At 38.5% G+C, this 16897-nt stretch overlaps 1 protein-coding gene across 4 annotated transcripts in view; it reads left to right on the top strand.

The window, feature by feature from the left end:
* MACC1 (MET transcriptional regulator MACC1) overlaps window positions 1–16897 on the top strand; it is a 78331-nt gene that overhangs the window by 41785 nt on the left and 19649 nt on the right. For 3 of the 4 annotated variants that reach the window (XM_052001180.1, XM_052001181.1, XM_052001182.1), the window contains one exon: window positions 6371–6559. The exons of the other annotated variant lie outside the window; for it this stretch is intronic. In XM_052001180.1, coding sequence (XP_051857140.1) covers window positions 6371–6559 — 189 coding nt within the window. The remainder of the gene's footprint in view (window positions 1–6370; window positions 6560–16897) is intronic. 4 annotated transcript variants of the gene reach the window in all.

Here is a 16897-nt window from a genome sequence, read left to right as displayed (position 1 = left end):
GTCAGATTGTTGGAGGATGGCCTAGAGTCAGGTCCAAAGGAAGTAGGAGATCTTTGCAGAGATCTTCTCTATAGACAGTTTTCATACTAATAGGAACCCAGGGATTCAGAAGTAATCTAAGAGAAAAAAAAACCATAAGAACATGAGGACTAGAAATATACAAATATGGAGTTACGTGCTTCCGTGGGTTTCTCTTAGCTATGCTGGTTCATCCCTGTGCCCATAATTGGAAAATATTCCAACTTGGTTGGGCCTTCCAGAGTTCAACTGGCAAAGGCATAGAGAACCCAAGTCATCTCCATGACCTTCCAAATCTGCAGTAGAAGATTTTAGGCCAGAAATACAGAAAGAATCATACTGATATTTGTTTCTGGTTTAAACTTGGCCAAGCCTTCCAACTTTTCCACAGCTCGGTTTTCACTTGCAAAAGGAGGGATTTGGACAGTTTGGACTCTAAAATCCCTTCTGATTAAAAACTCAGGAGTCAATAATATTAGCTTGGTCTATGTATAGCATATATTTTATTGTCTCTGAATGTGACACATAGAGTATACATGTGTATCTAGTTGTGTGTTCTCTTCCTTACAACATGAGTTTCTAGAGAACAGGAGTAATGTTTCCATCTTTGTCTCCCCAGGGCCAAACACAGTACTTGGCAAATGGAAAGTGTCTAATAATTGCTAGTTGATTGACTATGTAAGAGGAAATGATATAAGCAGTAGATGTAACTGAGCAGCTAAGTAGGCAGATGGTGGCTGGGGGCACTAAGTCCAGAGAGTCCCTTTTGCTCCTGATTCTATGTATCTAAGGAGAAAGCAAGCATGCATAAGCTAAAGAAAAAGCAGACAAAGCTTTGTGAAATTTATTCGATGCTTGCTTAGTGGTCACACAAATGGATTCATCTGTCCACATCTGTCATTTACTCTCTTAGGAGAGTCTGACCAGGCTGCCCAACTCCATTGAGGTGACACTATCCTGACATTGACAGACCATAGTATGATAGATGTCATCACCTCTATCACAGACTGCCCCAAGGGAGAGACAACTATCTTAGGAAGACAGATTGCAGGCATGGAGTCTGGAGGGACTCGGAGCACTGATAATTCACCACCAAACTCCTTGGTCTTTTAGGTAGGGACGAATCTCTAAGCAGTTGTCTATGTGAACATGGGTGCATGAGGCTTAATTAAGAAATATGCAAAAGAAAAACCAGAAAGTTGCCTTTGGACCTAGGTTATACTAGGAGGATACATAGACTAAGACTAGAGAAATACCTGGGAGTCCCAAGGGATCATGGGTAAGGCATCATCCTTCCCCATTCTACTCACTCTCAATAATTCTGCAATATCCAAATAATAGATCTGATCTCAGAAGTATCCCTGCTTCTTCTTCCCTTAATATATCCAACAATTACTTCCTCCCTGTTTCAATGGAATAGAAATATTGGTGAGCTTCTAGGAGAAAAAGTGCACTCTTTTCTTATCCCATTCCACATCCATTGGTCGCTTCATTGTCTGGCTAGTGTAAACTTGTCAGGACTTACCATTAGGAAGGTGTTTGGCCAACAAGGTAAACACTTTAACATCACATAAACAAGTCGTGCTTTCATTCCAGCTCTCCCAGCATGTGTTGAATCAGTATTTTGAATTACGCTACACAACTCAATTATACAACACTGCTTGTTTAATGAAGGCATGTATTGTTTTGTATCGTGACAAACACAGTTAAAGTAGAAATTGTTTTTGGAAATACAATGAAGCAATTACAACAATCAAATAAATATCAGCACCAGGGCATTGGTCTGCCCTAGACAAGGTTTAAAAGTTGTATTCTGTTGAGGTGGGAAATTATATCCTGAGTATTTTACTGTTGATAAGAGCTTTTCACCCTACACTCATGTACTTTGAATTATTCCAGAAATCTGTGGGCAATGAGGGGTAAAAATGCTTGGCATTAAAATTGTTTATTTATACAAAGTAATATGAAAAGTGCCTCCCAAGGAGTCTGACCTCTAGACCCAGCCCTGCCTACCCATACTCCATCTCCAGCTTTGATAAGGATTATCTGCAAGTTTCAGAAAGATTTGGCTATAAAATGACTGATCAAAATAAAAACAAATGTACATCTGAGCTGTAGAACACAGAATAATGAGGATTGAATTACATGATGGAAATCATAAATATACGTGGAATAACTCATTAGCTTTGCTGCATCTCACAATGTGCCCATTGAAGGCTGAATTGCACATTTGTTTCATTTCTTTTGTTGGCCTAAAAATGTTTACATGAATACAACTGTCATGTCTCTGGATTTTAAGACTTAATAACTATAATACATTGGATTTCCGTAATTATGGCAGGAGTTTGGCTTTGGGGCTCTTTGTTCATTTGTTTTTATTGTGTCCAACTCTTCATGACCTCATTTGGGGTTTTCTTGGCAAAACAATTGGGGTAGTTTGCCCTTTACTTCTTCAGCTCAAATTTTTTCAGATGAGGAAACTGAGGCAAATAGGATTCCTCAGGATCACGCAGTTAGTAAGCATTTGAAGTCAAATTTGAATTTAAGAAGATGAATCTTTCTGACTCCAGAATTGACACTCTTTCCACAAGCTGTGGGCAATGGATATGTCAATTTTTGGGAGGTGTGGGGTAGAATGAGCACTTAAAGCAATGCATTCATGCTGTTCATACAGGTTTCTGGAACTTAATATTAGTGTACCCATTGCAGGGGACTCTAAATGTGGCTTCTGAATTTGAAAAGACTGGATCCAAAAGAGTATGGGCAAAGTGTACACTTAACAGCATAAGGGTGTCACACTGAGGAAAACGTCCAGCCTTTGGATAATTGCCTAAGACTAAAAACCAGCTGCTATCCGCAGTAGCTTACAATGGTAGCTTTTAAGCCACAATCCCCATTTCTCCTACATCCCATCCCTACATGTACATTCCACTGAAGGCAATTCGGTCCAAAACAGCAGGCTTCATTTGTGAGAAGTCAAAGTTCATCGTTGCTAGAAGATGACTTGGCAATTCCTTTTCTTAATAAAATAAAAAAAAATAACTTTAGTTTTGATATCCAGATAAATTTCTCCTCCAAAAAAATCAGCCAAATAAATAAAACAAGAGAAAAAGCAAAGAAATGGCAGTGCAGTTCAGTAAGACAACCTAATATATCATTCTCAGGCTGAGTTATTTAGACTCCAAACTCTGCAAAAAAGGAGATACCATTTATTTTTTTGTTCTTTTAGAGAAAATTTTGATCTTTATAATAAAATATTGCCCCCCCTTTTTTTTTCAGTGTAATCCCCACAAGTCACATGAACTAAATTTGTAGGTGGTAGGTTGTACTGATAGGCTCCTGTGGTTATGCAAATGTGAGTATATGTATGTGTGTGTATAGTTTACTGTTTGCTTATGAGTATAGAGGGTGATTTTTTTCTTTACCCAACAAGATTGGATAGGTTTATTTATTGTGTTTTATAGTTGAAGCCATTAAGAAACAGAGAAATTTAGAAGTTTCTGAAGGCTTTTACATAGAGAAGAAAGTTTACAAAGCAAAAAAAAAAATGGAAGGAAAATAAGACTAAGAAAAAAAATTGATATTCATTTCATAAGTGTTGCATTGTCTTAAATGTGTACTGGTTTAGCTTCAGTTAGTACATGTTAGTATATCTCTTAGGAAACAATAGGTTTGTCTTTCTTTATGTAATAGATCTTTGAAAAGTCATTCGTATATAAAATTTTGGCTAAAATTAGAGTCATAGAAATGCAGCAACCATAACACTAAGGAAGGTTGCTATTAGAAAAACAGCACATGGCTGGTTCATTAAAAAAAGTTAATTTTTTCTTGGTAAAGTGATTAAGTATGCCCTAATTTCAGGGATATATCATATTCAGTCTGTAGTGAAGTCAATAATCAACCAGTAAGCATATGTTAAACACCTACTACATGTCTGGCACTGCATTAAAAATTTAAAAAGAATAGAAAAATATCAATGACAATTGAGATATTGCAGCTTTCAAGGTTGCAAAGCATTTTGTGTCAGTGAATTCATTGGTAAGTGAATAAGCATTTGTTCTCAGACATTGGATGTACAAAAGAAAGGTAAAAATAGTCCTTGCCTTGAGGGAACTCAAGTTCTCATGGAATGGACAATTTGTAAATAACAAAATCAATAATAAAATACTTCCTAGGTAGAGATAAAGTAAACTCAGGAAAGCATGAGTAACAGCAGGGACTGGGAAATCCTCTCTACAAAAGGTGCTATTTGAGTTTACTCTTAAAATAAGCCATGAAAACAAGAGGAGGAGGTGAGGAGCGAGAACATTTAGGGGAAGGGGATAGCCAATGGAAAGACATGATGAAGGGACATTAGTTTCACAATTGAGGAAGACCAGAAGGCAGGTGGGGCTGCATCATGAAGCATATGGTAGAGTTTAAAGTCTAAAGACTGAAAAGGTATCAAAAGGTGTGATTATGAAGGAATTTAAATGACAAAAGTTTTATTTGATCCTAGTGGTAATATCAACTGAGTGAAGGTTGGAATGGAGGAGGAGAAATTGAAGCAGACAAAGCAGTTACACTGCTATGGAAAGACTCTAAGTAAAGCCATGGGCGGATGAACAAAAAGGATTGTTACATGTGTAGAGAAGGGAACATACATGAGAGATATGAAGGTAGAAATGACAAGACTTGACAACAGATTGGATTTATGGGTGCGTTAAGGTGACACTGAGAGTAGGAGCCTAGGTGATTGGGAGGATTGTGGGGTCCTCCAGATTGCTAGGAAAGTTCAGAATGAGAAAGGGTTTGAGGTGAGCATCAGATAATGATTCTAGTTTGGACATGTTGAATTTAGTATGCTCCAGTTCAAGATGTCCAGATGTATTCATTACCACTGCCAAATATAGCTGAGAGGTTGAGGATGAGAATTGAAAAAGCCATTAAGTTTGTTGATTAAGATATCATTGGTAACATTTTCAAGGCGAATCCATCATCTGCTCAGCTGCCCAACTGATTTTATTATGTCACCTGCTGATCAATAAACTCCACGTAGATCCCTATTTCTTTCAGTCTCAGTTATAGCATTCTCTGTCTTTTTAAAGTTTTTTCATAAAAAGCTCCTTCCTACTTTTTCAGTCTTCTCAGATCTTACTTCCCTCTATTTACTCTGTTATCCAGTCACAGTGGTCTTTTTGCTTTTCTTTGTACTCTAAACTCCATCTTGACTCCAAACATTTAAACTGGCAACAATTATATCTAGATCTCTTCCTCCTCATTTCTACTTCCTACCTTCCTTCATTTCCTTCCAGTCCCAGTTAAAATGCCACTTTCTCTGTGGTCTTTCTCAGTCCTCCTTAATTCTAGTGCCTTTCCTCTGAAATTATCCCTAATTTATTTTTCATATCACTGGTTTGAATGTTGTCTCCTCCACTAGATCGGGGGCTCTCAAGAGTAGAGACTGTCGTTCTCTGTATCCCCAGCACTTAGTACCATGCCGGGCACATTGTGGCCACTCAATAAATGCTAGCCAATTGACAGTTTCAACTGTATAAAAAAAGTTAAAAATCTGGCTTCATGTGATTGGGAAGAGGGGAGATCAGGTGGAGATATTGATAATAGATTCTCTTTCCAATGAGTTTAGCCACAGTAAAGAGGAATCCAAAGAGGATTTGGAATCAAATCTTATGTGATTCCAAAAATAACAGATAAGATATGACATCAGATTAAGTATGATATCTACCCTATTGATCAAGAAATTTAGGCACAGATGGGTTGTGAGTTGCCCAGGACTTCTACAAGTTAGTGTCAGAGGCAAGATTCTATCTCTGTTCTTTCTTGGTTGCAACTCAACATTCTCTTCCTTCACTATATCATGTTCATCCCTCTCATTTTCTGGGAGCTGATCCTACACAGAGAAGTGACTTGTTCAAAGTAATAGAGTTGGGTGGAGAACCAAAAGTCAACCCCAGCTTCCTCCCCTACTCACCACATGCTGCATCTCCCAACATTTGTAGGGCAATTAGCACACTGCCCTATTGCTCTGGTGTGTTTTCATATGTATGATTTGCTTGGAGCACAGTGTAGAAACGTTGCTCACCTGTTACAGTGAATGAAAAAATACTGCTCAGCTACAGTAGCACTTGGTAGAAAGCAAGAAACAGTTCCTTGAAGGCGTGTGTGTTGTGTGTGTGTGTGTGTGTGTGTGTGTGTGTGTGTGTGTGTGAGAGAGAGAGAGAGAGAGAGAGAGAGAGAGAGAGTGTGTGAGTGTGTGTGTGTTTGTGTGGTATTTTCCATTTATAAGATCAGGCATTGGTGACGTGTTTTTAAGGATGGCAGCAGCATTCTCACCATGTAACTCTTGCCGCAGGCGCTGCTGAAGATAGACTGTCAAAGGTTGGTTGTGCATCTTATCCGAGAGACTGCGATTCTGACTTCAGCTGTCAAACTAGGCAAAGGCTGGAGGGAGCTGGCAGAAAAGTTAGTGAGACTCACAAAACAGCAAATCGAGGCGTATGAGATCCCTCACCGTGGAAGAGCCGGAGAAGTTGTCACAGAGGTAAAAACAAAACCTCCTTGAAATTTTCAGGGATAGACTTTCACTTGCCATGTGATATTTGTAGGGCCCACAGGATGAAGATGCGAAGAGCTGACTCTGTGCATAGATAGAACAGGAGATGCATGGTGAGAACACTGCAGATATTTTATGCTGTGCTTCTGCGCTGTCCAAAATGGCCTATGTTAGTTACTCCTCTGCTTAACATCATTAAGAGACATTCTTTAAAATGTGAGTGCCATCTGAAAGGCTGGTGCATTATTCATGCTTAACGAGAGAGAGAGAGAGAGAGAAGAGAGAGAGAGAGAGAGAGAGAGAAGAGAGAGAGAGAGAGAGAGACAGACAGACAGACAGACAGACACCTAGAGAGATAAGGAAAAAGAGAAACAGATACAAGGAGGAAAATGTTTTATTGGGGTCTTTTCCTGCGTGATTGCTACTTGCCCTGGGAATAATTGCACTTACCTTCAAGAACCATAATGGGGATAATGTGTGATAATATTTGTAGAGCAGTTTGCATAGTGCCTGCCATAAATTTCTGCTTCATCCCCCTTCTGAGTGGAACTCCCCCGTATAGCAAAATGTTCAGTGAATGGGCAGGGAGGTGCACAGTGGATGAAACATTGGAATTGTAATCAGGGAAATTTAAGTTTATATCCTATCTAACATACTAGTTATGTAACCCTAACAAGATGTTTCTCTTTTTGCGCATGTGTATAAATGGGGATTATAGTAATACATATTCTCAGAATTATTGTAAGGGTTAAATGAGATAATACTTATAAAGTGCTGCGTAAGTTCTAAGTAGCATTATTATTAGCTAAGCAAAACAAATCAACACCTTGGCCACACCTGGTGACGTGTGCCTCATTCTGAATCAATGGGCCTGTGATTTTCTGCCAAGATGAGGAGAGTATGTTTTATTCTTAATCATCTGGAATCAAGGATGATCATTGCAATGCCCAGCATTTTGCTATTATTTAATATAATTTTTCTGTGGTGCACTGTGAGCACTGTGTAAATCATCATGACCCTGATCTCTTCCCTCTGCATCAGTTCGTCTTGGTCTTTTCAGTTTTCTCTGAATTACTTACATTGCTCTTTCTTTAAAGAAAGGCTGCAGGAAAAAACCCTGACTTTGGCACAAGAGGAACTGGGTCCATTTTCCATCCCTAACCCTTTCTATCTTTTTGATCCAAGTTTTCCACTGTGTTGGCTCAGCTTACACCTCATAAAATTAAGACATTGAACCAGATGACTCTGAGATGACTCTTTCAGCTTTACATCAACTCTCTTTCTATTACTTTACATTCATTTATTCCATTTCCTGCCTCTGACAGTGCTATGACCTTAGCCAAAAAAGTAATAATCTCCCTGTGCCTCAGTTTCCTTATCTGTTAGATGAAGGTTGAAATAGATGGCAGCTGAGAATTATCTCCAACTCTAGATATAGTTTCCTATGATCTTTTATCTTCATAATGTGAAATTTATTCAATACCTACTTTGTTTCTACTTGTCTGCTTTTGTTTATTTTTATCACAACAAAATATTACTATGAATTGCATGTTTGCATGTATGTATTTCTCTCTTTGTTTCACTGTCTCTCCAAATTTTTATTTCTGCTTCTCTGTCTCCCTATATCTCTATTTCTTTCTATGTTTCTCTGTGTCTCTGATCTGTCCTCTCTCTGTCTCTGTTTCTCTCTGTCTCTTGATCTGTTTTTCTCTCTATTTTTATCTCTGTTTCTTTGTCTGTGTCTGCCTCTCTATCTCCCTCCCTCCCCTCCCCCCGGCTCTCACTCTCTCTCTCTTCTCTCTGTTTCTTGGTATCTGTCTCAATGTCTCTTTCTGTCTGTTTTTTTTTTTCCTATCTGTCACTCTATTTCTGTTTCTGTCTGTGTCTGTCTCTTTTTTACCTGTCTCTTTCTCTGTGTCTCTCTTTGATATCTGTCATTCCATCTCTGTCTCTCTCTTTTTTTGTCTCTGTCTCTGTCATATCTTTCCTCTGCTTTTGGTCTGCCTATGACCAACAGTGCTTTGCCCCTCAGTATTCTGTTCCCCTTCTAATCTTGGCTGCATTGGTTTTGTTTGTACAAACCCTTTTTTAATTTAAAATAAAATTATTCATTTTGCATTCTATAATGTTCTCTAGTTCTTCTTTGGTCATAAATTCCTTTATTCTTCTCAGATCTTAAAAGTAAGTTATTCCTTGTTCTCCAATTTGCTTATAGTATCACCCTTTATGTCTAAATCATGAACCTATCTTGACATTATCTTGGTATAGGGTGTGAGGTATTGGTCAGTGCTTAGTTTCTATCATATCATTTCCCAATTTTCCCAGCAATTTTTGTCAAGCAGTGTGTTCTTTTCCCAGAAGGTGGAGTGTTTGTGTTTATCAAACACTAGATCACTATAGTCATTGACTATTATGTTCAAGAGCATTCTTAATGCTGCCTTGACAAAATGATGAACTTTTTAGAAGAGAATATGCATAGTGAGTTGCAGCCAATTTTTGTTTTCATATTTCTGGTATTTTAATACCTTTCACCTCTTCTTCCTCTCCCTGCCCTGAGTCATTCTTGCTTCTTCCTTCCCTTTGTTCCCCATGTCCAGTCACTTATCGTGTTCTGCTCTTAACTTAGACAAATGCCATTCAAGTAGAAGCTCTCATTCTCAGCTAGAATATTGAAATTATATTTTAATTAGTAGTTAATTTCACCTTTGGGCCCTCCTATATCTTATTCACTGCTGAAAAATAATCTTCCCAAGATATAGACCTGGACATAGACCTAGAGCATGACCATCCCTTTCAAAAACCTTCACTGACTCTTTGTTACTTAGGAAATAAAATAGAAAGTTCCCAGTCTGGCATTTAAAACTTATTCCTACCTACCTTTTCAATCTTATTACATATTGTCCTCCTTCTTGCCAATTTAGATGATGCTGAACCCTGAGTGTTTTTTACAAGTTGTCCTCTTTGCCTGGAATGACCTTCCTCCTCATCTTTTACCATATCTGAGACTCAGGTCATATACCACTTCTTTTGTGAAATTATCTTTGAACCTCTCCTTATACTCCTCCACCCAGCTGAAATTCTTACTTTATCCTCAGCCTTTCCTCCAGGGCTCAGAATCTGATTCCTGATCATGTCTACTTTGGATCGTGTGATATGGTATTAACTGCTTTTATCCATACTTTACAAATTGGAAAATTAAGGTGTAGACAAATAGTTACTCATTGATACTTAACTAGTAAGTTTTGGAGCTGAGGAAGACCCTGTCCTTTCTCTTTTCTCACCAAGGACACAGTTAAGGAGAACTTTATCACCCTCAATGTAGGCAGCAATGGTTTACATCTTTTTTTTTTTTTTTTGGTCATATTTCTGGCTGGCCCAAAGCCTATCCACAGCTCAGCCAGCCCAGAGTCCATCAGTACAGAGGGATTCTGGAGGATTCTGATTCTACCTATTTTTTCCTCATCCCCTCTGCTGAGTCAACAGCAGAAGGAAGCCTCGGGCTAAGACTCTTCTCCTGTTTTGGAAGAGCTGACACAGCAACAGACACTGCAAAATCTTCCAACTGCTGCCTTGCTACCTGGTAAAGAACTCAGGAAAGAGGCTAGTTCCCTCAGGGATCCCATCCTCTCTTAGATTTCTACTAGTTCTACATATCCCCCATGATCTCTGCTTTTGTTCCATTTTTTCTTGCCCTTCCCTCTTTTTTCTCTCTTCTGTATCCATCTTCCTCCCTCCAAACCAGTAGATGAACAAGGAAACAGATGAAGCCTTTGGCTCCTGTTGGAGATGGGGAAAAGAAATGGGAAGTTCCTTTCCTCATCTCTATCCTTGTTCCTGGATCAACTTTTATCTTAATGCCTACATGCCTCAAATCCATTATAATGTCAAATATATTAGCTGGCAGATATATTACGGAAAAGCTTGGTGGCTCAATGGTTAGAGAACCAGGTCTGGACTCATGAAGATTTAACTCAGATTTAGTCTTAGACACTGATTCTGTTTAAGTGCAAGTCACTTAATCACTCTGTCTCAGTTTCCTCTTCATTAAAATGGATATGACAAATAAAATGAGATAATTTTGTAAAGTGGTAAACAGTATCTGGCACTTAACTCTGCTATACAATATTAGCTATTAATATTCTTATTACTAATCGTGTGCCTGTTACAAAATTTGTTGACTGATGTTGGATCTTTTTTTTTTTAATGACTTTACATGTGTCAGGATTATGTTTGGGATTTAGAGAAAGACAAAGTGTCCAATGAAATGGGCCTGACTGTGGGATTTATTTGTCATGTATATATACATACACATATACATGCATTCATTTAAGGAACATATTCAATTCCCAAAAGTCATCGAAATAGTCACTAAGCATTCATTAAACGCCTGCTCTGTGCTAAGCCCTAAGTGCAGAATATCTGCATCCTGACTTACTGCCATCTTGGGTTTTTTCCTTGGCTAAGAAAAGAGAAACTGCATGTGAAAGAAGCACTCGGAAGGGCCCAATTCCCTCTCTGCTCTCTGTATGGCCATGTCCCCACTGTGACTCTGGAGGAAGGAGCATCATTTAAGCAGCATTTATCAGCATTTCTTTGGAAAGTTTCTAAGTGTTCACTTTCTATCCCCAAGCTGAATTTTATAAGATGTTATACGTTTTTTGTTTTTTGTTTTTTTTGATGGCATTGGGGTTGTTGTACATGAGCAAAATTCAAATTGGAAGTAAGACTTGTAGTTAAATATGTCTCTCAGATGATTTCCTTTGAACTGTTGTACTTGCACTATAATTATGGTCATCATGTTCCTGTAGAAGTTATTGAAAAACCCCCACCATGGAGTACACCAAAAAGATTTTTGAAATGAAAACAAAATCCAGCCCTGAAGCAAATTTTGTACTTTACTATATACATATGTAAAGATAGGTGATCCTTCCACAAAATTCACCTAAAAAACTTTATGATTTTTATTTCCTCTAGTAAAAGTAGGGTCTATAGGTGACAGGTAAACTTTATATTACTTTAGGTATAAGGGCTGCTTTCCACCTTTGGTGTCTACTTACCAACCAGTTCTCACCTTGGTTCCAAGAAGCTGTAGCATGTATACAGCCACTTAAAACATTTTGGCAGGTGGGAATAAATCAACTTGAATAGAGTCAATGGACCTGAAACTTATCAGTGAGTTAGGGGGTGTCTATCCCCATCATGTGAAGATTTTCCTCAGTGGAATGAGTGGATGTGAACAGTTTTTTTTTTTTCCTATGGGCTCAATACGTGCAGAAGCAGGTCCTGTGGAGGAGCACTTAGATGTGGCTTAATCATCAAAGATCCCAAGATCATCTACTTTATCCTGAACCATTGAGAGTGTGTCTTGCTACTGAACTCCAATGACTGAATGAGGTCAAACACTGGCTCAACTCCACCTCACCTAAATCCAATTTATGTGTGAGTCAAAATATATCACTCATACAATTTTGTCATTTTTACCTACATCAAAGTCCTGTGGTGATAGGCAAAAGAAGAAGCATCAATAGATTGGCAACCATAGTCAAAACCCTGAACACAGGTGGGCTGGCCATAGGGTTGCCTTCTCATTGAACTGAAGCAACATAGAATTTGGCAGCCCCTGCTGCATCTGAACAGCTTTTTATAAGGTTTGTACTTGCTCACCTCCTAACATGAGGAAAGGGCTAGAATTATTATCTACTTCCCCTAAGCTAACTCAGGCAGGCTTGCTGTGGCAGGTTGGGGTCCTATTTTATGACTGAAACTCAAAACAAGTATGAAAAAGACTTTTTGGAAGACAATTCCATCCATGGAATGGGCACACATTTATGGGTGACAAAAGAACGAGTGAATGTGAAAGACGGACAGCTCTTGTTGCGAGAGAACTCGATGGGTATGACATCTAAAGAGTAGCCCAAAGTAAAAGAGTCTGGCAAAGGAAGATCAGGCAACCAAAGGCAGAATTGGATACAGAACTAAATACAGTGGTCCCAGTAAAGGGGAGCCATGAAGTTAGCATAGGTTTACAATCAAAACTAATCAAGTCAACAAACTTATACGCTTCCTAAAAGGGCGTGAACAACAGACTCAAAACAATGAAATTGCCCTTTGAAGGAAAGCACATCACTACCATCAATCATGTTCTCACCATGATGAAAGTTAAGGAGCTTAAAAATTATTTTTATGAATACCTGAAGACCCTTCCCATCAAGGTATCAAAAAGTGCCAAGCTTATTATCCTGCGTAACTTTAATTCCAGAAGAGGCATAGATGATCAGATATGATTGGAGGTTCTTGGGATTAATAGACTCAGAGAAGTAGCAGCAAGTCAGTTATTACTAAGAATTTCTGTGTCTCGTGACTTTCTCCTTACCATCACTGCCTTTCATTTACCAAAATGCAATAAAACTTCATGGATGCACCCTTAGAGCAAAAATTGGCATTTAATGGACTATGTTATTGTAGCAAGAGACAGAATGGGAGAGTGATGGAGGTAATATATGGTATAGTGTTGACCGATCATCGGCTTGTCCTCTCTAAGCTAAATGTTCACATTCTACAAAAGTACTGGCCCTGAGGAAAGATGGTTGCTTAATGTCCATCAAATAGAGCACTTCTCCAAGAGAAAACAGTTCCTTGTGAACTTGTAGGGAAAGCTGAACCTACATGTGCTTGGTGACAGTGAGCAAAAAAGTAATGGGCAGCTTTTAGAGATTTAGGGTATAATATCACACTTACTCATCTGGACCAGAACATGTGCAAACATCAAGACTGGTTTGATAAAGAGAGATGACAGGAAAATTCAGAACCTGTTAAATAAAAAAAAAAATAAGAACTCTGCAGGATTTACCTGTAGGACAGCTTGTCCTTTCTAAGAAGGCAGTGTTTGCTTATGTTTATCAGAAGTAAAGTGCAAGTGAAGCTTAGAGAGATAGAAGAGCCGTGGCTCAGTTATAAAGCAGATGAAATTAAGTTTTATGCTGATGTTAACAATCCAAAGCACTTTTATGATGTCCTGCCAAATATCTGTTGTATTGTCAATTACTCAGTGTTGATGGAGTCACATTGATTAGTGATAAGAATATGCTCCTGGGGAGATAGGCTGAACACTTCCATAGTGTTCTTCACACGCACCAATCCTGAGGCCATTAGATGTACTCCTCAAATTAGTCATTTGTACTTTAGCCATACTTTCAACTGAAGAAGAGTTGACTTCTCTTGTGGGACAAAATGCCTTCTGATAATTCTAATCTAACTTAGATTTAGAAGGCAGGGAGTTCACTGCTCATATAAAAGTTGACTGAAATCTTTTAGGTTATATGACAAGAGGAGGTTATCCCCCAGGGGCTCAAGGATGCTCTATTGTCCACTTCTATGGGGGAAAGTAAAATAAGTGGTCATGTGACTTTTACAGGATAGTTGCTCTTTTAGTTAATGCCAGCAGGATCTTGCCAGAGTCTTTAATAGGCTGATTATTCACCTGAAAATTTGCAATCTAAGAGCAAGTGAGACTTCAGAAGGGAAGAGAAATGATTGATATGTTTTTACAGCTGACAACTCCAGGAAAAAGGCCCATAACAGGACATAGGTTTATACCCAACATTTGCTGACCTGATAAAGACCTTTGATACTCTTAATCATGAGGACTTATGGAAGATTATGGCAAATTTTGGTGGCTAAGACAAATTCACTGGTATTATATATCAATTGCAGGGTGACACGCTTACAAGGATTCTGAATGATGCATGATACATTCACACTTCCCAGTCACAATAAAGTAAAACAGGGCTGAGTGCTTGCCCACATGATTTTTAGCATGTTGCTTCCTGTGATATTGTTAGATGTCTTCAGTGGGCACAAAAATGGCATCCAGGTCAGCTGCTCTATTGATGACAAATTCTTTAACTTGAAAAGGCCACAAGCCAAGACTAAAGTGGAGGGAGAATCCGTGCATGAATTTTTTTGTTTTCAGATTATTGTGCACTGAATGTAGCTCCTGAGGCTGAGAGGCAATAAAATATGGATTATTTCTACAGCTGGTATTAATTGTGACCAGGAAGAAAAGCGTTTTCCATTAGTCAGTATCATGTCATCCATAGATGGAACCATTGATTGCAGCAAAAGGAGAAAACTTGTGGATGACCTACCTTGGTAGTATATTTCCCGGGGATGTATGCATAGAGGATGAAGATGATGTTTGAACTGCCAGAATGGTTTAAGTATTTGGAAAGTTCAGAGAGGAACTGTGGGAAAGAAGAAATATTATGAAGGTCTACAGAGCCATTGTGCTTAACTCATGGTTGTATGCCCATGAAACTTGGACAGTGTCACAGTGAGGGCTATACCAGGAAATTGAATCACTTGCATTTGAATTGTCTTAGGAAAATTCTGAAGATCACCTGGCAGGATCAGGTACGGGACACTTAAGTCTTTCTCTAGCTGAACTGCCAAGCTTTCAATCTCTGTGGCACAGAGTACAATTCTGAAGAGCTGGCTATTTTATTTGTATACCAATTGTGTATTTGATTAAAAGATTATTTTACAAATGGCTCACATAGAAGGCAGAAGAAGCGCTACAAGGACTCTCTCAAGGTATCTCTGAAGCATTTTGACATTGATTGTGAGACATGAGATACACTGCCCAGGAGTGCCCACCATGGCGTGTCTGTACCAAAGAAAGCTCAGTGCTCTATGAACAAAGCAGAATTGTAGTAGCTCAAAGGAAACATGAGATATGCAGACTGAGAGAGAGCTCCACTCTCAATGGTCATGTGGACTATTTTTGCCCAACCTGTGGTAAAGCCTGGAGAGCTTATAATGGTCTCATCAGCCATCGTCAGAGCCAATGGACAACATAGCGATGTCATTTTGGTCCTCTTCAAGAGTAAAGGAACACAATTAGCCAAAATGGACAGTATATATTTATGTATATATACATACAAGTATTATATATATGTAAATATAGGCATGCATGTGATGTAGTAAAATGAGAAACAGTATACGATACATGTAACACATGTTCAGATACACACCATACACATGCATATACTCATGTGTGTTCATAATAAACGTAAATGTGTGCATGCTTTAAACCCATTTTATACACCCATACTCAAAGAGGCAGAGAGAGATAGAGCTAGACACACACACAGAAGGATAGAGACATAAAGACAGACAGACAGAAAGACAGAAATAGAGACAGAGAGAGACAGAGAAAGAGAGGCAGAAAGACAGAGAGAAGATAATTGGGGTTCAAAGAGACAAACGTATGTATTCCTGCCTACTTCCTTCATCCTCCTTTAGCTCATCATTGTATTTTGCAATTAATTTCCTCCTTGCTACAGCTTGTATTAGAATTTCATCTCCTGAGTTCCCCAAGGCTCTGCTCTCATTCCCCTTCTGGTGAAAACACATTGGGGAAGAAAACTTAGAGTATTTCTCCTTTTCCAAATACCTTGTAACTGCTCCCATAAGACCTCACCCCAACCTAGAGATGCAAATGGTTTTGTTTCTTTTATGTTCCCTATGAAGCTCAGAGGTCTGGAATTGATTTTCTCTAAGTTCTGTAGGGGGATGTCCCTCTGTGTACATGGTCAGATAAAAGTGGGTGTTTCTATGTCAAGATGAGCTTTTCCCCAGATCTTAAAAGTTTTGTGATATTTGGAGGAGTTTCATACTACCTAGACATCCAAACTCTATCCCAGAAAGGATTACCTGTCCAATGCACAGCCTATATTAAGTTATATATTAAGACAATTCAACCAAGAAGGGATCTTCTTTGTGGAGGTTATATCATTACGTAGAAAAATTGCAGCATTTATATCAGACATCTTGCATTAAGACATTGATTCTGGTAGTTATGTTAATCACATACAAGTTATTTCTTCTTGTTATGCCTAATATTTCACATCCATAAAATGAGGAGAAGTAGATGGTATAATATAATGGCTAGCATTTTTTTTATTATACCTTTTTATTGACAGAACATATGCATGGGTGACTTTTCAACATTGTCTCTTGCACTCACTTCTGTTCCGACTTTTCCCTTCCTTCCCTCAACTCCCTCCCCTGGATGGCAGGCAGTCTTATACATGTTAAACATGTTAAAGTATATCTTAGATACAATATATGTGTACACACCCATACAGTTCTCTTGTTGCACAAGAAAAATCAGATTCTAAAGGTAAAAATAACCTGGAAAGAAAAACAAAAGTGCAAACAGTCCACATTCATTTCCCAGTGTTTTTTTTTTTCTTCTGGGTGTAGCTGGTTCTATTTGATCAATTGGAACTGAATTGGATCTTCTCATTGCCAAAGATATCTACT

The sequence above is a fragment of the Antechinus flavipes genome, chromosome 5 (assembly GCF_016432865.1).
Source record: "Antechinus flavipes isolate AdamAnt ecotype Samford, QLD, Australia chromosome 5, AdamAnt_v2, whole genome shotgun sequence".
Lineage (NCBI taxonomy): Eukaryota > Metazoa > Chordata > Mammalia > Dasyuromorphia > Dasyuridae > Antechinus > Antechinus flavipes.
This window is presented reverse-complemented; position numbering and strand designations above follow the sequence as displayed.